At 42.8% G+C, this 25,220-nt stretch overlaps 1 protein-coding gene across 2 annotated transcripts in view; it reads right to left on the minus strand.

Moving 5' to 3' along the window:
- Positions 1–25,220, minus strand: part of slc6a2 (solute carrier family 6 member 2) — a 145,557-nt gene that overhangs the window by 85,211 nt on the left and 35,126 nt on the right. For both annotated transcript variants that reach the window (XM_078544243.1, XM_078544242.1), the window contains exon 4: positions 454–592. In XM_078544243.1, coding sequence (XP_078400369.1) covers positions 454–592 — 139 coding nt within the window. The remainder of the gene's footprint in view (positions 1–453; positions 593–25,220) is intronic.

Genomic DNA, 25,220 nt, shown 5'->3' on the forward strand with positions numbered 1-25,220 from the left:
GGTACAGTCATACTAATGACTGCAATCAATGTAGAAACAAAGCAATAGAACTGGGCTAAGTTGAGGAGGGGGATTATTGCAGTGGTGGTGAGGGGGGAATTGTTGTCACAAGTTTAGGCAGATCCGGTATTGGGTGGGTTCCCACTCTTCTTAATTCCTACCAACAAGCTGGGCTCTCCTGCAAATGTTTGACCAGAACAAGACTCATCTCAATAACAAGAGAAAAAAATTGATCTGGCACATTGTTCATCTGGTTATGGAGTCAAAAATAAAATTAAACAAATAACTTCCAATAGTGGTGAATTGTTAATTCCAATTGGATTTATAATGAAATGTTTCAGAACAGTATGATTCTTCGTGTGCTTGACGGTATCTATTTACCTGGTTCTGTCTGGAAAAAAAATAGTTTTCTCAATTAACACATTCTTGATCATGAGAAAAAGGACATTATACCTTTCCTGAAGTCTTTACCCCTTTCCAGAGACTGAAGTAGAGAATGATTACCACAACAAGCAGGCAGAGGGAAAGTTGCCACCTCGGCAATCCCAAGTTATGAATTCCAGTACTTTCATGGAGATGGAGAACTCCACGCCTACAGAAATAAAATAACAAATATGAGTAAGAGACAATAGAGAAATATGTCTATTTAAGTGGTACATTCAGCTGAAAATATCGTATTGAAATGACTGTTTATTTCAATCCAATTTCAATTGTAATCATTTCACTTATTTCAAACCCACTGATCATCTGCAGGAATATAATGGTAGAAATAAAACAGAACTAGATAATGCATCGAAATCTGAGTCTAAGGATGGGTGACATAGGAAGTGGAAGTCCCACTCCAATCAGGACCAATGTTCAGGGTTTGGGAGCGAGGCATGTTACCAGGGTGTGTAACTTTACTCTATGCCTAGCTGTGCTGTAGCTCTGTCAGTACTGCTTCATGCAGTAAATAAATGCCTGAAAAAAGCTTTATATATAAACATCCATGCACAATTTTAACTGTTCATACAATAACATCTCCAGCATCTTTGATCCTATGTTTAACATTTTCGTTTAACCTCAAGATTTTTATTACGGAAATAGGCTCCTAGCCAAGCTGTTCCAGTACAGCTACAGCACTGGCACCTTCCTGGCAATGTGGAAAATTGCCCAGGTATATCCTGTACACAAAAGCAGGACAAACCCAACAAAGCCAAATAGCGCCCCATCAGACTACTCTCAATCATCAGTAAAGCGATGGAAGGGGTCTTCAACAGTGCTATCAAGCAGCACTTGCTTAGTAATAACCTGCTCACTGACATTCAGTTTGGGCTCCGCCAGGGCAACTCAGATTCTGACCTCATTACAGCCTTGGTTCAAACATGGACATAAGAACTGAACACCAGAAGCGAGATGTGTGACTGCCCTTCACATAAAGGCAGCATTTGACTGAGTGTGGCATCAAACAGCCCTAGCAAAACTGGAGTCAATGGGAATCAGAGGTAAAATTCTCTGCTAGTTAGTCACACCTAGCAGAAAGGAAGATGGTTGTGGTTGAAGGAGGTCAATCATCTCAGTTCGAGGACATCACTGCAGGAGTTCCTCAGGGTAGTGTCCTTGGCCTAACCATCTTCAGCTGCTTCATCAATTACCTTCCTTCCATCATAAGGTCAGAAGTGGGAATGTTTGCTGATGATTGCACAATGTTCAGCACCATTCGTGACTCTTCAGATAGTGAAGCAGTCCATGTCCAAATGCAGCAAAGACCTGGACAATTTCCAGGCTTGAGCAGACAAGTGGCAAGTAACATTCATGCCACACAAGTGCCGGGCAATGACTATCTCCGGGAGAGAATTTAACCATTGCCCCTTGACATTCAATGGCTTTACCATCACTGAATCCCCCACTATCAACGTCCTGTGGGTTACCATTGACTAGAAACTGAAATGGACTAGCAATATAAATACTGTGGCTACAAGAGCAGGTCAGAGGCTAGGAATCCTGTGGCGGGTAATCCACCACTCAAGTCCCCAAAACCTGTCCACCATCTACAAGGCCAGGAGTGTGATGGAAAACTTCCCTCTTGCCTGGATGAGTGCAGCTCCAAAAACACTCATGAAGCTCAACACCATCCAGGACAAAGCAGCCTGCTTGATTGGCACCACATCCACAAACATTCACTCCCTCCACCACCGACACACAGTAGCAGCAGTGTGTACCATTTACAAGATGCACCGCAAGACCTCGGCAAGCCTCCTTAGGCAACACTTTCCAAGCCCATGACTGCTACTATCTAGAAAGACAAGGACAGCAGATAGATGGAAACACCACCACCTCAAAGCTCCCTTCAAACCCACCCACCATCCTGACTTGGAAATATATTGTCGTTCCTTTACTGTCGCTGGTGAAAATCCTGGAACTCCCTCCCTAAAAGCACTGTGGGTGTACCTACACCACATGGACTGCAGCCATTCAAGAAGGCCATCACCTTCATCACCATCAGCTTCTCAGCTGCAATTAGGAATGGGCAATAACTGATGGCCTAGCCAGCGATGCCCACACCCCATGAATAAAATAAAAGTGTGCACAGCTGTAAATGGAACACCCCAAAATTTGGGAAGATAGTTTACCTAAAAATATAAACCAAATCCTTTCCATACCATGCGCTCTTTCAAACTCTCAGAATAGATATTTCTTTGAAATGTAAATGGAACAAAGTTAAGTTTTCTGTTCAACTGCTCTCTTCAAGTTAGAATATTTCGTAAAATATGTTCAAGTTTGCTGAAAGCATTAACTAATAGCCACCGCTGCTGCACAGTCCCTTTAAATCCCATTTTATAATGTTGCTGACACATGGCCCTCGAATTAACCTCAGTGACAACAGTAAAGTAAATTCACAGGCAGCTCAGCACTGCTGCAAACCTTGAAATGGTGTTTAGGAGTAAATTGCTGCTTCAGCCTGCTACCTATGGCAGTGCAGTGCTCTTGCGATAATACACTGGTTTCAGTATCACCATTACAATATTCAGTTGGCAGTACTGAAAGCCTCCATGAGCCCCAAATAAAACAGACTTTCAAAATCATGGTGCAAAGATTCTACAAAGGGTAGAATTGTGCCATTTAAAAACAAAACCCAGGACTCAAAAAGTTCACTGGTAGTGATTTCATTCCAGTCTGCAGGATCTGACAATAGAGGAGACGGAGGAGGAGGAGGATAGTGGCAATATTATTGGACTAGTAACCTAGGGACAAGGCTAATGCTCTAGGGTCATGTGTTCAAATCCCACCAGAATAGCTGATGGAATTTAAATTCAGTTAATAAAAAATCTGGAATCAAAAACTAGTCTCAGTGATGGTGACCACAATGACAATCATTGTTTGTTGTAAAAACTAGTCTGGTTCACTAATGTCCTTTAGGAAAGGAAATTTGCCATCCTTACCTGGTCTGGCCTACATGTGATTCCAAACCCACAGTAATGTGGTTGGCTCTTAATTGCCCTCAAATGGTATAGCAAGCCACTCAGTTCAAGGGCAATTGGGGTTGGGCAACAAACGCTGGTCTTCCTAGTGATGCCCACCTCCCGTGAAAGAGTAAAGAAAAATAAATATTGTGTTATTTAAATGCAGAACCCCTGCATCATTTACATGATTGTTCTAATAGTAACTCAATGACTTAAATTTTGAGGCTTCCCACCTGGCAAGAAATGGACAGAAGCATCACATGTGTAGACAAAATGGACTTATCCTCCCCATTCCTGCTGTGGCCGAGCTATTATGACATCAGGAACAGATAGCAATTTTAACTCTGGCCTGAATGACAGTTATCCAGCCAGGCTGAAGTCAGTCAGAAGAGGGTTAGGATATGAGGAAGCCCTAAAAGGTAAGTTCTCAGGAGTGGTCCTCAGGTCACCACAAAGAAAGTTTAGGCTTTCCCAGTCATTCCTATTCCCTCCTGTCAGATTCTTCCAGAACTCCCTTCCCCACAACTACCAGCATGGCAGCAGAAAGCCTCTAATTAGAGCCAACTCAAATGAGTGTCAGCTAGCTATCTGACCATATGGGAATTGGTTAGATGGAGGAGTAGCATCACAGCTGATGCCAACCATGTCTTTACCCAGTCATGGAATGACATCACAGAAGGAGGCCATTAGGCCCATTGTGTCTATGCTGGACAATATACTCACCATGAACACTTATCAGGAGTAAATTGTTTATAGAGAGGAATAATTACTCAGGCTCTCTATAGACCAGGAACATTGACACCAATTGTAATTACATCTGGGATCTGCTACCTCTCATTACATAGAGAACAATCCAGAAATTTGTGGTTTTTTTATGACTACGTACCGTATCAGGTGGAGAGGTTATCTGCTGAAAGATTGGGAGAACTCGAGTTAAGATTCCTCCTCTCTGCATTCATTGATAGCTTAAATAATTCAAATCAGTTTAAATAATGCCTATGTAAATTCAATGTAGTATATATAGTATAGAATATCTGAATTTAACTACAATCCAGTTATATCACTTCCAAGGCCCCAAAAGGTGACATAATAGCTGATCAATATGTTGGCAGCAGTGAAGCAGCTCGAGCTAACCAGGTACAATGTGGTTATGACACACATCGAAACTGCTCGAACATAAGTTCTAACTTTCAGGCAAATAGAGAAGTACCAGTAAGTTTAACATGCATGTGACTGGGAGAGACAGCAGGGCACACTTATTGGAATGCTCTCAGGACCTTGCAACATTACTGCTCATCTACAGGTAGACACGCATGATCCTGAATATATAATACCCATGTACATAGTTTTGAAGGCAACTGGGTCGGATGGTATTCTGGCCAATGGAAATGAGCTTATCACCTAGTGGATCTCACCCAAACCAGCCAGGTAAGTGAAAGGAGGGCACTGGCTTCACTTTTAGAACTGATACCAATAACATGCCTGAAATCACACCGAACAGCAGTACAATATTTCCATTTCTATTTCTCACATTTGTTTTATGTCTCAGCCCAGTTGCCTTTGGGTTTTGAAATGAAAAAAAAATTGTCCCGTGATTTCCACTCCTGATTGCTACCCACTAACGACTAGAAAATGTATTGTACAGGTTCAAGATTTTGCCAAACCATTACACACATACAGAAACCAGATAAGGAGAATTGCAGACACTGTGGTGATGCCTTCCTTGATTGGATTACCATCCAATATTCACTCATCAGGGTTCACACATGGATAATGAAGAGTGTACCTGAGGGCTGCTGACTCCAAAACCAATCCAGCTGTCAAAAATGCTCAGGTGAAGAGGAGGGAGAAGGTTGGTGGAGAAGGGCGAAGAACAATCAGAGCTCTAGGGTTATCCCAGACTCTCAGTGGATAAAATGCACTATGTGGTATTCTATTGGCCCATAGAGGCAGGGTAATCTGTATACACAGGGAAGGGCATAGGTTTAGAATCTGGTTCACATCATGTTAGCTGATTTAAAAGGTGGGGAATTTATTAAAAAAGGAGAGTTTAATCTAGAAATAAAGAGAAAACTTATGATGCACACCAAAAGGAATAAAATTATTCTAAGAAGAACGCTGAGAAAAAGAGCACATTTTCCACTGCTGCATCCATTTTTTCAATGACATATTTTTGAAAGTTGACTTGTCCACCAGCATTATCAGCCCTTTGAAGATAACTCTTCAGTAGCTCAAAATCACATAGCATTGCTTACCAGACACATAATGAGGCATTTCTCAAACAGACTACAAATAGTATGTTCAGTACATCAACTCCGCTAATTAGCGCTTAGATATTATCAGAACAGCTTGGCGCTAGAAAATGTTAGAATGTTAAACGAGTTTAAAATATCAGAAAGAGAACACAAGTAATTTTTTTTTTTCTTGTGTTGCATGAGATTCCACCAAACTCTCACTGAAAAAATACCACAGGGAAGAAAAAGAACAGTGTGTATCTAAATAAAAACAGAACAAAATTCTTTTATGGAACGTCAAATAAGCAACAGATAGCATGCTTTGCACTTTTTTGGTCTCCTTGGGTACAATAAAGTTGTTAATAAATATTCAGTTAAGTACTTAAAACAAACAATTCACTAAATGGAATTTATTAGCATACTTTCAGAACTGACACATTTAAGTAGACTTTGGTCACGCATTGATGCTGGAACCAGTGTACTATTGTTGGAGTACTGGCAAAGGGTGGCCATAGGTCGCAGGCAGAAAACAGCACTGAACCTTTTGGGGTTGTGAGGGGGCATAGTTCCTATTTATACAAAGTGGGGGAGAAGATAGACTCCAGTCTGGATTCTGCCCTATACGGATCAAACCTTTAAATTCCAGCCAGGGGACCATGAGCCTGTCTACTACCTACCCCAACCCATTTCAAGCGCATGTAATGGAGGGAGTTTCTGGCTTCCTCAGGAATTTCCTCTCTTTAGGCCCTTGAAAGGCCTAAAGGGCAGAATCCACAACAATTGAAATCAGACAGCCAAATTGTTTTAAAAAGATGCTTTTCATTTTTGACTACCTTAGGCTTCCGAAAGACTCGGAGAAGCTGGTATGGCTGCTGCACCTTTACAGATGCCAGCAACCTGCTCCAGCATTGCCTATAGCCCTGCCCCAGAATGTAGGTTCCACTACCCTTCACTTGTAGGCTGCAACCTTTAAGACATGTTTCTTTGTATTACATTGGATAAGGGTAACTTCTCAAAACTTGATTTACAGCCATACAGCAACGTACATTTTCAACAGCCACTGAATGGATTAACTATGCTCACTGGCACATTGCCAAACCATTGGTTTATTTCAAGGAAAAGAATCCGTTTTCATTGTTGATGAATTTCGTATACATCTGTACACCATAGTGCTCTGAATTATACTGACTTTCTATTTTTATTCCTCAGATTTTTGTTGGCAACCCACCAGTTTCTAAGAAAAATTGTTCCAGAGATTTGTCTTAACCCATGCCCTTGGTGATTTGACACTTAAATTGTATAATTAATCTTTGACATGCACAATACCATTTCACGTATTTAATCATTATCTACTGAAGTCAGATACAAAAGTATTGGGGTTTGTACAGAAAGGTTGCTCCCCGATGGTATATTGGAAAACGGCTATGACTATGCGAACAGTTTTTATGCAGCTGTGTAAGATTACAAGGTATCCTCCATCAGGGTTACAAGAAGTGCAGGCGAGGTCGACTCAGAGTCACCTTGCAGCCCAAAATGCTTAGGGAAGCTATTCATCTGAACTGCAACACAATTCAAAAAGTTGCAAAGGCAAATATTTATGCACACAATGAGGCTTGTCAGTCTACACTGAATCCTCTCTTTTCTACTTTAGAATTCATTTAGGCTTCCTTTGCAGCTTGGAAGTACCTGGACAATACAGTGCCACTCATTTAAGAACAGCATTAATTTGCTAGTGTAATTCAGTATTTATTAATAATTGGTTTCTTCCCATCTCCTGACATCAAGCACCTCTGCTTCTGTGCTATTACTTCAGGTTGTGGGGGGCAGGAGGGTAATTAATGACCACTGCCTCCCCCTTCATGGAGGTACTGGAATATCCGTCTGCCTCAGCTCCACAACATCAAGATTCTTCTGTCCTGCACCATAACATTGCCCATACAAAAGGAGCGAGAAAGAGAAGGAACATAGGGATGTTGAACAAGAGAGCTCAGTAAAACTAAAGGGAAGAAGGTGAAGAAGGTAAAGAGACAGGTGCATCAATGCTGTGTAATACTGTTCCTTGCCTGCTCCCTTGAAGTCAGTGCTTCCAAAGTTTTTCCCGGTGATCCCATTATAATGCCTCAGACTTCATGTCACCCTAGGGTGAAAATTGAGGGGTTGGAAGAGTTGTTGACCAGGGGGAGGGTTGGTTAGGGGGTTAGAGGCTGTGGTTGCAGCAGCAATCGAGCCCCAGAAAGCAGACAATTAAGCCACGACAATGGCCTTGCAGCTGTCAATACTCAGTCTGAGCTCCACGACACCATTGCTGCCTCAGAGCTCATGACCCCAAAATCTCATCCTGCCACCCCACTGGTATTCATGGCCCACATTTTGGGAACGTCTGCCTTAAGTGCCTGTATACTTAACAGTGGCATGTAGTTAGTTAAGATTACTGAGTAATAACTAACACATCAAGTCTTTTCTCCTTCTAAGGGCAGGCAGTGGTGTAGTGGTACTGTCACTATGCTAATGATCCAAAGGCCCAGGCTAAAGCACTGAAGTCATGGGTTCAAATCCCACACAGCAGCTAGTGGAACATCAAGCTAACCAGAGTAATGATGACCATGGCAATTATCGTTGATTGTTGTAAACTAATGCCCCTCAGAGAAGGAAATCTGACATCCTTACCTGGGCTGGCCTGTATGTGGTTGACTCTTAACTGCTCTCCGAAATGGTAAGTATGGGCATCAAATGCTGGTGATACCAGCAATGCCTACATCCCATGAAAGAATAAAAAATACTTGACAAATGTTTCCTGCATTAGAATTGGAAGTAATTCACTAAAATATTTTAAAAAGAGACACAAAATGGAAAAAATGTAATTTAAATTTAGATTCCTATAACTTTACTTTTCAGCTAATTATTAAAAATTAATTCTAACCTCTTAACTAGACCAGCCATATAAATACTGTGGCTACAAGAACAGATCAGAGGTTAGAAGTTCTGCAGTGCGTGTTTTTCTTCCTGATTCCCCATCTGCTAGACACAAGTCAGGAGTGTGAAAGAATACTCCCCACTTGCCTCAAAAAGCTCTAAACCATCCAGGATGACACAGCTTAACTGATTGGTACCCCATCCACCATCTTAAACCTTTACTCCATCCACCACCAATACCCAGTGGCAGCAGTGTGTACCATATACAAGGTGCACTGCAGCAAATCGCCAAGGCTCCTTCAACAGCTCCTTCCAAACCTGCGACCTCTACCACCTAGAAGGACAAGGGCAGCAGGCACCTGTAAGTTCCCCTCCAAGCCACACACCAACCTGACTTGAAATATATCGCCGTTCCTCCAATGTCGCTGGGTCAAAATCCTGGGACTCCCTTCTTAACAGCACTATGGGCGTACCTACACCACATGGACTGCAATGTTTCAAGAAGGTGGCTCACCACCACCTTCTCAAGGGCAATTAGGGATGGGCAACTAATGCTGGCCCAAATTCCCCAAAATACTACTGATCCAATGCTGTTTATCTAGAGTGAAATTTTGGAAAGTTTTGGATAGGCCATATTTAACTTGTTGCATGGTTCAGTTGTTCCATTTTGCTGAAAATAAGAGATATACTTTTGAATAAATGTAAATTGCAGTATAAATTGTTGTTCCCTTTAGCGTTGGTTTATCTTGTGAGCTGTCCTGACAAATGCAGGGCGAAAAGCTTCAATAGCATGTTTCTTTTTTCAGCAATACTTACGTTCTGTACTACCAAATGACTATTTGTTCCATTTTCACTCCGTATTTATCAAATATAGTGTGGAGACCAAACACTCCATTTGAGGTTTTTATGTCAAAACGATGTGAAATGTTTTGAATAAGAATTAGTAACTGAAAGAATCGTATATAGAGAAAGAACTGAACAATTTCTCAGAAAGGAGAAATATAGAGTTAGATCATGGCTCAGCTGAATGGTGGATCAGGCTCCAGGAATGAAATGGCATATTCCTGTTCCTATGTTCTTATATTCTTCCGAGGACAAAGACAAATAACAGCCATATCTTTAAATGAAGCCAATGAAGCCACTTGTCACTCATATTAAGGTCACATTTTGAGGGTGAGTTGTTGGATCCCATTACAGAGTTTCTAGCCAGAAACGTGCCTCTAGGTATAAGGGACTTTGTCAAGAAATACATTGAAAAGTTGGTTGAGATGAATGTTCCCACACCAAGCAGTGTTCTAGCTGGCTGATTCTCTTCAAAAGAAAGGCAAAGAGACATTTCTTGTGGATGCAACAGAAAACACCTACTTCCTATGAGCAGAAAGGTTGAGAATAAAAAATTGATTTAATTTCAGAACAGGAAAGGAGATCAAAATTATCATACACTTTAATACTGATCCCATTTAAGAATGAAATTGGGTTAAGAAAGCTACTGGAAATGAAGATCTGAAATTGTTGAGAATGACAATTAGAGAGCAATTCTGGCCTGACACAAGTGACAAATAAGATCACATGATTGCTCTGTATTTTTAACACTGAAGATGAATAGCAAAACCAAGAAGCTATGCCTTTTTTTTGAGAGAAAAGATGAAGCACATAGTTCACTCAGGCACTTCAGAATCCAAGACGATCTTTGAAGTACTAGAGAACAGATTTACTAGCCTCTAAGAAACAAGACAGATCAGGGTGTGATATAAGCAGTTCCAATCAAAGGGCAAAAGAATGGCCATTCAATAGTCATCAAATATTAGAAAGGCCCTGAGAGAAAACAGGGTGTGGTCTGCTTGAATTGAATGGAAGAAATCCATATGTATTGCCGATTACTTTGATTTTTCTAAATAAATGAAAAAAGCAACATTTAAGATGAAGAAAGCTCATTTTCCATACCATGGTATTTCAAATTAGATTCTCACAGACAATGGATCACCATTTAACTCAAATCAATTCCAAAACTCTGTACAAATATTAATTCAGTTATGTCAACGAGTTGAGAAAGGGATCCACAGTCAAATGTCAAGGCAGGTGGCCAGGTCACAATCACGAAGGATTCCTAGAAAAAATATACACAAATCTGGCACAGACTCTTATCTCTCTCTTGTTGACTGGAAGAATAAACCAAGCAAGACGCCAGATTGCTGACCAGCTCAAAGAACATTTGGCACATGAGCCAAGACAATTGTGCTTACAGGAAAGCTGACTTTTGAAAATGAAGATAGGAGCTAAAGTAAAAGAGAAACTATATTTCATAAAACCAAAACAGGCCCAGTTCTTTAATAAAGGTAACAAAGTGCTTAGTAAGTGGCCGGAATTCAGCCAGCAGGAAAAAAGAAATGAATGGCATGAACAAAAAAAATAAACTTTTAACTTTACTGTACAAGTACTAAAGGTATTTAGGAAAAACTTGAGGTATCTGAGTGTTCAGTTGCACAACTCCAGAACATAAATTGAGTCATCCCACTCAGCTACAAAACAGAGCACTACAAATGAAAGGACGATAACCTATGACCAAAGAGGTGGTCTCCACACAAATTGAAAACAATGCTGATGCATGTGCCTATTAACAGTACAAATACAAAAGCCCAGACTTTTCACCATGATGGAGAGTCTCTCTGTTGTGGTGAAAACAGCGGACGTGCCTGGAAATTCTAAGTCCTGCCCACGAAGTCCTATTTTCGTGGGGGCGGGACTGGAGCCAGGCCAGGGTTTGCACACAGTTGGTTTACAGAGGCAGCTGGTCATTTAAATCATCAGCTGCCTTCACTGACGTGGGATTTTGGTAGGCCAGTGTGTGAAACCCAGAGTGTGCAGATTTGACTGGGCAAGAGCTGGCCTGAACTTAGTGGAATTGTTTGGGTAGCCATGGTGCCCCTTTGGATATGGTCCCAGGACATCTTTGTAAAAAGGTTAGGCACCCTTTGAGAGAGGTAAGGCACCCTTTGGGGTTATTAAAAATAAACATGATTGTGCGTAAAAAGTGCATAAACTCATTGCAACTATCAAAGTTCTCCAAGAACTGCCAAAGCTGTCAAAGAACTGTCAAAGCACTATCAAATGACCAACTACTAGGTGAGTTGGCATGGGGGGTAAGGAACAAGAGTGACAAGTGGGATGTAGGGGGGATAGGAAGTATGAGGGCCCTTGGGGGGGCCGAGTAGAGGGGCATAGGTTGACACAGGATGAATGAGCGGCCATGGGGAGTGGGTAGAGGGGCATGGGTTAGCATAGGGGTATGAGGGGGCATGGGGTTGTCAGGGAGGGGTGGCAAGAGAGGGATGAAGGCTGGTGGGCTACCTTTTGTTCACCAAAAAAAAATTTAAACTAAAGTGCCAGAGCACAGGGGCAGGCCCTCTGTCCAGCCAGCCTCTGCCCTTGTTCTGGGATGGTAGGTCTAATTTCCAGTCCAGCCTTCCACCTCACCACACCAATCCACACGCCACCGCCCCAGAATGAAAAGCAGAACTGCCGGTGGCCATTTTTAAGAGGCAGGCTCACAGTCCCAGGAATTCTCCCATCTCTGCTCACCTGACCAGGGAGCGAAAATCTGGGTCTAAGTTTGTCAGTCTGATAAAAAGTAGCAATTCGTTGCATGACCATGTGACAATTTTGAGGGAAGGCTTAATACTGGAATGTTTAATGTTATAACTAAGATATCAATTTTGTGGTAACATTATATGCATAGTTAAGCACAGGAAATCCCTTGTCCTTTTAAGAGTTTACATATTTGACAACAGTATATGGGTAGTCAAGATTTCTAAGCTATAAAGAGCAATTGTTTAAGCTCCATGGTCTTTTCTAGCTTGTGATGTAGTGACTTAAAAAAACTAATGCTGCAAGAAGGAGAAAAGCATTTGCATCCTGTCCTGGCAACCTGTGATTCCAAATCACACTGAGACAACTGTGTTGAGACCTATCATCATACAAAATCAAATGGGCTCATTTAAAGCTGCACCTCCACCGATGAGTCAAATGGATATCAGTTTGTAGAGGTCTGTCCGATTCCTAGCAGCAAGAATTCAATTGGATTAAACGAGTCCTTCATGAAAAGGGTCTAGAGCATGTCATGGTTTACCCTATGTGATGCAGGTTATCCATGTTCATGTAATCCCTTGATTCTCTCCAAACTCTGCAAAATATTTCTTGATCATGAGTGCCATCCCCCTTAGTCAGCTTTACTTTCCACTATATATGCTCTGGACGAACAACCACTTGCAACAGGCAAAGCACTCACAACATTTCCATCTGCAATGCCCCATTTTAGGTTCCTGTGACAATTAAAGCTCCAATGGGAAACTCCAAGAGTCACAAATGTGTTCACACAATGGACACCTTTCAGGAAAACCGAGTCAACTTAGCATGGAGCTTTATTTAGACTTATACACGGAAAACTCATGTATCAACACTTCCAGTGAGGAGCTATCCCAGAAGGAGCATGGATGGGAGATACGTCTGGAAAATTGCCACACAACTCCCAGCTCGAAGTGTGAATGCAACTTGATGTTTCTGAAAATATCTGGCTGCTCAGTTACAATAAGATTCAGGAATCAGAGCCCAAACGTTTCAGAGCCATGGGGCAGAATTTTGCCGTCGACAAGCAGGGGGCGGGTCCCGCTCACCAACGCATAAAATGACGCGGGATGATGTCAGGCGGAACCCCCGACGTCATCCCAGTCCATTTAAATTTTCAGGAAAGCGGGGACGCAGCAAAATCAGCTGCGGGCCCGCCGACCTGTCAATGGCCAATTGAGGCCATTGACAGGATCATTAAAACAATTAAAGGACCTGCCCGTCCAACCTTAAGGTTGGTGGGCAGGCCAGGAGCCCCAGCGGCAAATAGATAAAACATGAAACCTCATCCACTGGCGGGATGAGGTTTCATGCAGGGTTTTAAATGTTTTAATAAAGTTAGTTTGTAAATTATGAACATGTCCCATCTCATGTGACAAGGGGGACATGTTAGGGGTTTTTTTTTCTATTTTTAATATTTTTATAAGTGTCAGCGATCTCCCTGTGGCAGCACTTTGCCTCAGGGAGATGTGTGCTCTTTCGTGCGCATGCGTGAAAGAGCGCACTCTTGCTTTTGGGGAATCCCCCTGCCCTCACAGGAAATGCATAGTGCTTCCTAGCGGAAGTCACGCTTTGCGGGCCTTAATTGGCCCGCCCACGTAAAATGGCGGCAGAGCCCGCTTCTCCGGCGGGGATCAGCTCCCCGCCTGCCGGAGATTGGGCCGGGCCTGTCCACCTGACAGGCAGAAAATTCTGCCCATGGTAACCTCAATCACACCAAAAACCTCAATCCATTATTCATTTGAAAAGTTATACTTACCATATTGCCTCCAGGTCCTACTTGTCAATTAGGACAGGAAGCATGTAGATCAATTTAGATTTTTGGGGAGAAACTGGTAGATCGGAGAAAAGTAATCATCAACACACATGGAAACAAGATGCAGGGACTAACTTCCAGAGTGAACTTTAAATAACCAGACGCCTGAGTCTTGTATTCTCAATCATCACCCTCAGTGTACCTGGAGGGGAGGCTCAGGCCTTGCCAATTGGGTCCTTGCGAATGCTGATTCAATGCAATCCCCCTGCATCAAGGCCTAGCCAAGGGCTGGAGGCCATCAGTGTGACATTTTCTAATAGTTCAGCCTTTTCCTCTCCTTCCCCTGGCCAACGAGCAGCATTTAAACTGGAGGTCCAGCCAATGCTGTAGAGTAATGAGTTACCTCTAAGGATAGCTACTGAGCATGTGTGTAGGCAGCTCTGTCACAGTGATGTCACTCACTGAGAGATGACAACTGAGAAGCATCATGCAGAGTAGCTCCAGCCAGGTCTTGTTCTTGGTCTTGTTTAACCTTTGTAAATAGTTAGTATGTAAACAGACATCTTTTCAACAAAAGGCCATTGCCTCCAGCAAGATCTCTTCTAGAGTAAGAAGTTAATAAATCTTGAGATAAACCCACAATGACAGATGGTGGCAACAGTGACTACACCCACAGAGAAACAGTAGAAAATGGCAGGAAAAAGCCTCAAGTGAAACCCAGCAACAGTGCAGCTCAGCAGGCCACAGACTTCGAGGCCAACCCAGCAGCCACATCAGAGATGACAAAATATCAAGGGCAGCCCAGCGACTGGCGAGACAAGCAGTGCGGGAAAAGATAACCTCGAATCAGGGTGTGAAATGACTAGTACTTTGCCCCTACCAGAATCATTTCAAAATATTGAGGACTCCAGACAGGCTGAGCAATGGCAAAATTGGTGAAGATGTTTTATCTAGTGCCGCAGTGCCTCAGGTCTTGAGAGTAAGGAGAACAAATATCAAGTTAGCACTTTGATATATGCTGTTGGGAAGATAGCAGACAATGTACTGGCCGGACAGGGTGTGAACAAAGAGACAGCCTCCTACGAGAATATCATCGGAGCCTTTGACTCATACTTCAGTCCTCGTAAAAATATTTTCATTGAGAGGGCGAAATTTAATTGGCGCAGTCAAAAAACAGGGTGAAGAGATTGACCCATTCATCAATGAATTATACATGAGTATAGAACACTAAAAAACAGTGATCAGTGATAGAATAGTCATTGGCGTTTTACCTGACTTCTTACAATCTCGAAGATTTAAATTTAAGTAAAACTGTACAACTGGCCAGGATGGCCGAAGACCAGAGGCAGAATAAAGCTTTTGTCAGAGATGCAAGGGAAATTTCCCAAGAACAGCCCAATGAAGTCATTCAGTTTGTGGGTTGTACAACCAAAAAGGTAGCAAGACACCAACCGCCATTTTCCAATGTCCCCGCTGTGGCGGGAAGGAGGTCCGCAGGAGGGAAGGATGCCCACCTCCTCATCCTCCTACCCTCGAGTTGCACAATGCCATAGTGTGGTAAGTTAGGCTATTTTAAAGTGGTCTGCCATTCCAGGAAATCTGTATTTACAAGACAGAAGGAGAACCCTGCTAAAGGAAACGCTTGCAGCGACTTGGGCATGTGAGAAATTCTCTGATTATGTACTGAGCCTGCACCTTAAAATGAAGACCAATCACAATCCATTAGTAACATTGTTGAACACAAAGGAAATTGCAAAGATGCCACCCAGGACTCAGCGAGACTGATTTCAACTCGTGCGATACGAAGCCACTATGCCATATGTGCAGGGTCAATATCAGACTACGGCTAATACACTGTCCAGGATACCCGCCATTTACCCAGTACAGGGAGACAAAACCTTCATTGTGGCAGTTGAAGCTTTTGCAGCTTTTACTACCAAATGTTTGCCAGCAACAGACCAGAAGTTGTCTGAATTTCGTATAGCCCAAAGACAAGATGAAAAGGACATCCAGATTCGCATGTGCTGCCTGGACAGATGGCCACAGTACATCCCAAACAACCCTGTCGAGGCAATATTTCAAACAGTGGCACCACTGTAACATCACAGACGACTTTCTGCTATACGATGCAAGGGTGGTGGTACCAGGGCGATCTCCACCTGGATGTCCTCCAGAACAGCCACCAACAGCATCTTGGCATAACAAAGTATTGAGTCAGGGCACAGCAGTCTGTATGGTGGCCAGGGATTTCAGACTCAATTGGACAGATGGTCTCCAGCTGTGTTACCTGATCCCTTGATAGGCAGGAGCAGAAAGAGCCACTTCTGCCCTCTTCTTTCCCATCAAGGCCTTGGAAGCACCTGGGGTGGATTGTAATTAGAAAGGGAAATAATTTCTTAAAGTGGTACACTATTATTCCCATCAGATAGAAGTACAAAAAGCTACATGGCCTCACTTCTGAAGCTGTTATTACCTCCTTGAAGACAACGTTCTCTACATGTGGCATTCCTGACATTGTCATCTCCGATAATCTCCAACGAGTGCTTTCAATCCTTTGTATAGTCATATGGATTTGTACATGCCACAAGCTCCCCAAAATACCCACAGTCTAACAGAGAGCCTGAGCGAGTCAAAGACCATTTGAAGAAGAATGATGACTTTGAGCTCGCTCTGCTTATTTATCATTCAACACTATTACATAATGAGCTTGTCCCATGCGAGCTTCTGATGGGCCCCAAGCTAAAGACCCAACTTCCTTTCCTGCCCCACGCCTTACTACCAAATATCACAGTGGAAGACCATCGTCAAGCTAGGAAGAAGGAAGAAGCCTACAGAATGAGTCAAGCTTGTACATTTAACCAGAGACATAGGGCTCAAGACCTTCCAATTCTTGGAAGGGGAGAGAGGATATGAACCAGGGACCAGAGCTGTGCTGGAACAGTAAATGAGAAACCACAACAATCAAGATCTTATCTGGTAAAGATACAGTCATGCAATTCAAAGGAATAGATATGCCCTAATCTTAATGGATAGAACACCATTAACAGCATGGACAGAGTACCCTGAACCTCAAGAGAGCAACACACCTACTGAACTACAAGTGTGGGAAACCAGGAGTGACAACCCCCACAAACTGACCTCAGAGCAACAGGATTCCCATCTACCTCAGAAAGAGCCCCACATCTGTTCAGGATGACTGGTGGAACCATCAAAGAGACTTTCCCTTTTAAGAGAGGAGACTTTGGGAGGAGATGTAGGGGAATGTGTGCATAATAATGTGGGGATAAAGACTCAGGGGAAATGTACAGCTAAAGGTTAAATATAATGATAGCTCCTTATGCACATGCTCAGTAGCTATGTCACAGTGCTGTCACTCACTGAGAGATGCCTGTGAATCTTAGAGAGTAGCTCCAGCTAGGTCTTGGTCTTGTTTAACCATTGTAAATAGTTAGTATGTAAATAAATGTGTTTTCAACAAAAGACCATTGTCTCCAGTGAGATCTCTTCTAGCTTAAGAAGTTAACAAATCCTGAGATGAAACCACAATAACAGAAATGTGGCCACTTCATCTCCCAGGGGATGAGCCAGAATGGCTCGTGAATGACCTTCCCACCCCGCCGCCAATTGAGACCCTTAAGTGGGCAATTAATGTGAACTTAAGGGCATCATTCCTGCCACCACTGGTACTCACCCAGTGGCAGATGGGGAAGCCCCAAAAGCAAACCATGTCAAGGTTGTTTATGGGCTTTTGGGCTGCGCGGGGTAAGGGGTGGGGGGGGGGGGGCGGAAGAGGGGGGTGCGGTCTCCCTTGTTCAAAGGGGTGATCGAGACCCCCAACATTGGTAAGGGGGTGGAGGTGGGGGCCTGCTGAGGGCCACCCCCTTAACTCTGCCAACCACCCCCCACAACTCCCACCCTGTGACCGCCCCCCCCCCACCCCACCCAGTCATCTGTGGCCAGGAGATCCTGGGCCTTGAGTGGATGCATTCCCAGCAGCAGCCACCACTTCCCAGATGGAGCTGTCTGCTTGCACAGTTGACAGCCTCTGATTTGCTGACAGCTCTGGGGAGGTGGGATTTCCACTCCCAGGGTCCTTGATCCCAAGAAAGGCCTGCAAATACCCAGGTAAGTGCTTGATTGACACTTAATTTAGCAGGTCTTCCCAAAAGGAGAGGACACGTGCTCTCACCGGCTCTTCAGTCAGCAGGCAAGACCCCGGTTCCCTCCATTAAATACCTCCTTGTGTCTTCAGTCAGGATAGTTATTTGCCTCTGAAAGAGTAGGACCAGCATTATAGAGGATGGATCACTCTCAGTGCCTTTCTGAAGGAGCAGGGACTCAGTTTAGCGAGGTCTTACCAGATTTATTTGAGAATACCTTTGAGGATGAAAAGGACTGGTTACTGACTGGTGTCTGTCCATGCAGCTGGTGCACCAAAAGCTTTAGAGCCCCAACACTGAGTCTCATACTATCTACCACAATTATAGTCAGAAATTTCAACTGTATTCATTGGCTTCAAGTGCACCTTATGTCATAGAAAGTAAAATTTTCAGCTGCTGAGTTAGTCTCATCATTGCAAGTCCTACTCAAAGATCAAATTACCTCTATTATTGAGCTACTGAAGGCTGAACTATATAGTTATAAAATTGACTTGATCCACCTTTTAGATGACACTTTAGTGATTCTAACCATGAAAGTGTCAGGTGTGTCGGAAATGTTGAACGCTATCTCCATGACTTTCTGCAGTAGCTTTCCATCCCTTCTCAGTTACAGAACTGTTTGAAAAAAAATCACACCATCACACTGCCCAGAACAAAGTGTACTCTGCTCCGACAGGTAGTCAGGGCAATTTCTAATTTTATTAAGTGGTGATGATGATAATGGTAAGTTCAGCCAGTTTTATTTCAGGTTTACTCATAACCCCTTTAATGTATGTAAATGAAGCGGTTTATACAGTTTTTGAATGAACCCATCATTATGAATGAAGTAATCTAAGCTACAAGTGTTCTTCAAGTTACCTGGCCCAGATGATTAGGAAAACCATGGGATTGGCTCCCCTACTCTTGGCAATGTTTCATGAAATTGCTAATACTGATCCCACCCAAAAATTTGGAGTACCACTTCAATCCCTCCCATACTCAAAAAGGCCTTCAATCCCTCCCAAAATTCTTACAGCAATCTGGAATAATCTGGTTTCTAAATTAATTCATCCTGATTGCACAAATATTATTTTATTTATGTGGAAGTCACCTTTACTGTATTGTCTAGGGACTTTAAACATAAAATACTCTGCAACTGTATCCAATGAATTTAGTCTCTCTCTTTAGGTGCTGAGAAGGCCTTTGGCAGTTGGAATGGTCCTTCTTCAAGGGGTGTAAGAGGTAATGAAGTTTGGAAAAATCTTTACCTGATGGATGATCTTGTTATTGTCTTACCCTTGCTCATTAGATGGCCCTAATGGGATTGTATCTTCTTCATTTGAACTGTTCTGAGAAACTCCATGAGCATGTCCTCCATCACTCCTGTTATTTTTGCCTTGACTGTTGAACTGCTGATGGGTAACATTCATATCACTCTGGACATTCAAGAGCTTTGAGTAATGAATAAAAAAACATATGAGGGTGATGTTCTTTTGTACACCTCTAACCCCAGCTCTCCCTGCCCTGTGTAACGAAGGGTGTCCAACACAATCACAGAAATTTCCTTTCATGAGTGCTCTGCCTGAAGGCAGGTTCTTGGCTCATTGTCTGCTGATGTTTCATCCCGAACTGTTTCCCTTGGCAGTTTTTGTCAATGGTGGTTTGCCCTTGCCTTCTACTCTCGGGGGCAGGGTGAGGAGGCAGGCCCCAAGTCTGCCTTAGCCGGAATGGAAATTAGACCCACGCTGTTGGTATTACTCTGAACCTCACACCAGCCATTTGAGATAACTGGCTCCCCAATCACAGGAATACACATGCTGATAATGTTGTGCTAACAAGCTCTACATGTAGAGGGATGCTCTGAGGTTTGAAGGAAACTGGAATCCCGCTGTCTTAAACGATGAGTATGAGTGAGGTGATATTCAAAATGTGCTACACTTGCATTAGTGCCGGTGTCCATTACCATAACAACTTGAACTGTGGCCTTAAATCGATTTACTAACAGTCTAGTTGTGTGTGTAGACATAGGGCAGGGGGACTCCCTCTATATTCTCCTTAAATCTACAAAGCCTCATTTCATCTGAATCAAAGGTCTCTTGACTTGACAAATATCCACATTTTACACTTTCCAAAGCTAACGTCCCAATTATTTATTTTCAAAGCAAAACATCACCCACAGATGGTAAATACAGGTTCCTTGTACAATGTCCATGCAGTTAAAAAGGATCAAAAGCTAATTCTGTGATGTGTGCTCTTAGCAGGGAAACTGCACTTGAAGAGATTATAGGTTAAAGATGTAGCTAAAATATTGCAGCTCAGATTCCTCTGCTCTCACTCCCTATCAGCAAGGCATCCCACTGGGAGCATGGGATCACTGAATTAACCTCCTATTAACTGCTTATTACTGCACCTTCAGAGGATAACAAGATATTTTGTTTAACAATTGGTGCTATTCTCATGGAGACACATCCTTTGATTTCCTCATACACTCCAAAAGAAACAATGTACCAGGAGGCTTACCACCTGTAAATCGTTTTAAAAAGCACCAGTGTTTACTCTTGTATTATATTTACATTCAATACATTGTATTTGGTCCCAGCAACACCTGCACTGCAGACATTCATGGGATGATGTCTGTACATGACTCATTCACTTCAAGGTACAATTAACGAATCAAGCAATATTGCCTTTAGTAAGCAGCCCACAAGCAGAGGCATTTCTAAATAAAAACAAAACTCCATGTGAAAAAATTTAAAACAGCTGATTAATCAAACGAATAATATCCATTTGGCAGAAGAATTACAATTTCTGTTTATTGAGTGGAACAAAATGACTATTACAGATGCAAGTGATTTATTCAGGTGTAAGAAATGGAACTACAAAAGGTGAGATTCCACTCCTGGCCATTTATTTTCCAGTTCATTATAAAAATACTTGTTGGATTTAAAGCCCTTGTAACCAGGTTTTCCTTTAACACTTCAGGCAAAAAGAAAAAGTAGACACGGAATAATCCAATAGGCCAGCAAAGCTGAGCTTTCTGAATTTTATCTGTCATTTTCATAAGCATTTCAGAACTTTTTAAACATATATTAGCAGTGAGCCCCATAGGTTCAATGGACCTTTAATAAATAGATATATGAAGTGGAAATACCTTAAACAGTAATAATTAAGCAATTGATTCATTCAGGAATAAAATAATTCCAATTTACTTTTGGGTTCAAGAGTCCAATATTTTGTTGGTATCATGTCGGACAGCAAGTAAGTCACGCCTCGTAACGACCGCTGACCCTTTCATTGATTAAGTGTAGGCTTCCTCCGGGCGTTCGGGGAATCTTTGTTTTAACATCAGATTTTCAAGTCTAGTATCACATCCTACAGCTACATGGTGCCACATTGAGAGTTTTGCTGTGACCCTCATTTACTGAAGCCTCATACAGCGCAGAAAAGAGGAACTGCAACTTTAGTTTCAAGAATTTAGAAAGTTTGACCCAATCACATTGGAAACTGACCACACTTCAGAAAACCCCTACAACTCCCTGCACTTCTGGTGGGCAGAAAGTTCAGGCTGTACTGCACAGCAAGACCCTCAGTTAAATAGGGAAATGATTAACATGGGACCACACTAAGGTTACCAACTGTGATTAAATGTATCCCTGGAAGTTTCATCACATGACTTGTGCCACACTCCAGCCATTTGTCAGCCAACACATCCATCCTTTTGACGTGCTATCTTCCTACGCCAATCGGAAATCAAAAACTCCTTAATTGGATGATGCTTAACCGTCAGTCGAACAGCCTTTTTTCCCCCGCTTTCAATATTTTTATATCTGGTAAAGAGAAATATTCAAAGAAAATGACAAAAAAAAAACCTTTTTTAATGTCCTGAGGATTTTTCTCCAGGGTTGCACACAACCCCTTTAATGGTGAGCTGAGACCCTTAAGAGTTGCTCAGGTTCATGGTCAATTGCTCTGAGTTAAGCTTTTTACAAGGCAAGGTTTTCACTTGTTCTTAGTCTGTTTAAATTATGGGAGGGACTTCCATACAAAACTTGGTTAGCGCAGGCAAACTGACAGCTGAGCACCAAAATCGGAGACACAGTAATGTAGAAATGTAGATCAGGTGGTTTTCAACAAGTGCCTGGTTGTCTAGAATGATGATCAAAATTAATAAAGAGCTGAGCACAGTCAAATAATCAAATGCTGTTTTTCTTTTACATAATTCTTCCAATTCAGGCTGATGTTAACAGCTGTGGAAAATGGTCTGGTACAAAACATTTGTGCTCCATAACTGTTTTCTCCGAAACTCCATTTTCAACTCTATAATAAGGACTAATTTGCAGGCCAAACACCAGTTGGAGCTTTACTGAAACAGAAGAAAATATCCTAAATTGCTCAATTTGATTATCCATTTACTATTGGCTCCATTTTAAAATGAGTCAACTTCAGATAAAGCCGTAATTTGTTACGTTGGAGTGAGAGATTCATAGCTTTATCTACCACACTCTACCAAGGAGACTTAGCGGGGGAGGGGGGTGCGGGAAGGTCCGTTTCTGAACTTTGATTGAAATAATTTTTTTATTTAAAACTTCTGTAAAAGGATTGACAACCTGTCCACTCATGCCAAAATATGTTTTTTTTTAGTATGATAAATTGCTGACAATGCTCGCTCAGATATACACCGAGGACAAATTCTATGAGATTGCAGTTCTAGTCTTTCCCTTTGGAAGAGGCATTCTGGAACTCATGCACAACTCCCCATGACTTTACATGCGTTACAGAGGTGTGCTTTGATTAAATGTGTACCAAATGTTTATGCTGCATAAAATGGTGTTTTTACCGCGCCCCTTTTATGTAAGAGCACTGAATTCAGCAGAATTACTTGGTTCTCTAGTACACCTTTCATTCTTGCCCATATCTCCTCCATTGCTCTTATACATCATTGCTGCTATCCTCTTTTTCATTGGTTAGCATCACCGCCGCTCCTATTTTCACTTCATCATCTCTTTCATTTTTCCCCCTTTTCTTCATTTGACTGTCAAATAGGTTACACTAATAACAGGACTCACCTTATTTAAACAGAATGACTATAATTACTAATGGATGAGATAATTGTACAATCAAATATGCAGATGCACCAGGAGTATGATTCCACTATGTATGGACATGCAATTGACAGTGACTATTCAACCTGAATTTCACAGTGTACCAAGGTGTTGTTTCATGATCCAGGATAATCAATCAATCGCATTGTTTGAATGATATGTGCAGGTCAGGAGCTCACAAAGTTTTGAGTGAAGGCCTGTTGCCTCTGAAGGGGAAGGTAGGGGAATCAGGACACAAGTTAATTCTGGACTTGTCTGAAACAACTCCCAGCAATCAGCTCAGGAGCTATATTAGCAGCAGCCTGCAAGCATTTCACTACCTTTACCTTTTATTCTAGAAATATTACACAGCAGTGAAGAAAACAGAAACATTTTTTGCCCTTAACGCTAATAAGCTGGTGTGAAAAGGGTAAACTGAATTAAGATGGATACCTTGTTCCTTGCCAGCCTCTAATCCTACAGCCACCTATGAAATACAACCTATTTAAACCTCAGCAACCTGTATCCTATCCCCAAACTTAAATTTGCTTCTCCGCCATCCTCCTCCTCCTTGCTAGCCGACATGGTTACCTGACCACAACACGTTGAATTTAAAATCCTACCTCAAATCTTTCCAGGGTCTTACTGACCACACCTATCTCTGTAAACTCCTCCTTATGTCACTACCTTCTGCTTTCGGTTCCCCAGCTAGCATTTTGAGCACCCTCCCTCCCTTTGCCTCAGCTGCCTTGATCCTACTCTTGGGAACTTCCTCCCTACACCATGTTTCTACTTCTCTCTTCAACCTTAAAAAACTTCTCAATTCCTATCACCTCTCATTGTTCTTCTATCAGGATTCAGCATCCATTCCCTTATTCCTCTTCACTCTTCCTTCCCTCAGTAAAGTGCCATAGGACATTTCCACATTGTAACGTAGCATATAAAAATGCAAAAGGATCTTGTTCACATGATTAAAGATTAGAAAAAGGATGTTTTATCCGCCGGCCGCAGCGGCGGCTTTTCACACCGTATTGTCCACTTCCCACCTCATTAATTATGCAGCCACTGGAAACACGCCCTCTTGCTGGCGGGCAGCCTCTGAATCACCTGCCACACCATTATCTCACTGTTTCCTCACTCTGGGTGCCATATCTAAATCACAGATGTGCACACAGTTCTCAATGCTTGCAGCCCAGCACTGCTCCAGTGAAGACATGGCCCTGAAAGCCAGGAAGAGTTCAGTGATCTGTCACTGGAATGTCTTTTGGAAGCTCTCCATGATGTCCTCCAGCCCCGCTCTGGCCACAGGAGGTCCAGCAATCTCACCATTTCGGCTTGAGAGACAATGGCAGTGGTGGTCAGTGCCAATGCTGCACAGAAGAGGTTGGCCATCCAGTGCAGAAAGAGGATGAATGATCTCATCCATGCCGTCAGGGTAAAGCAACCATCTCATCACTCTAACCTCACACACTCACAAGGCCATCACACATTCACTGGCATCTCACTCACTGCCAGCTCAAGGAACTCTCTCACACACCCTCATATCTCCACCTGGCTTCATCTCCTCTGGAGACTACCTCCTCAGCCCTCATCACCTTGAGGCCACTTACACAGGTCAACATTTGTCCCCACACATACCTGGAAAACCCTCTTCCCCAGAACAGCCCTCGCCCTGCAGCCTCTTCCCTTCCCTGAGGCCACTCCTCCCCCTTCCCCAAGCAAGCCCTAGCACTGCAGCTGTTGAAAAGCCACCCCCATTTTACGGCTGGTCTGGTGGGTAGAGACTTGCCCGTGGGCCCCTCCTAAAAGTGAAGTCGTGCTGCCTGCGAAGCCTGGCACTGATGACCACAAGTGCCGCCCGAAGCAAGGTAGACAAACAACCCTCGAAATCTCGAGCAAAGTGCAGCTCGCCAGGTGCATATCACTTACGTATAGTTGTGAAACACATTGGCGTGATTGCCCGGATGATCCAGCGTGGGGAGATGATTCCGGCGAGCAGGGCTTATAACGACATGCAGATGGATTAAAATGAA

The sequence above is a fragment of the Cetorhinus maximus genome, chromosome 6 (assembly GCF_964194155.1).
Source record: "Cetorhinus maximus chromosome 6, sCetMax3.hap1.1, whole genome shotgun sequence".
Taxonomy (NCBI): Eukaryota; Metazoa; Chordata; class Chondrichthyes; order Lamniformes; family Cetorhinidae; genus Cetorhinus; species Cetorhinus maximus.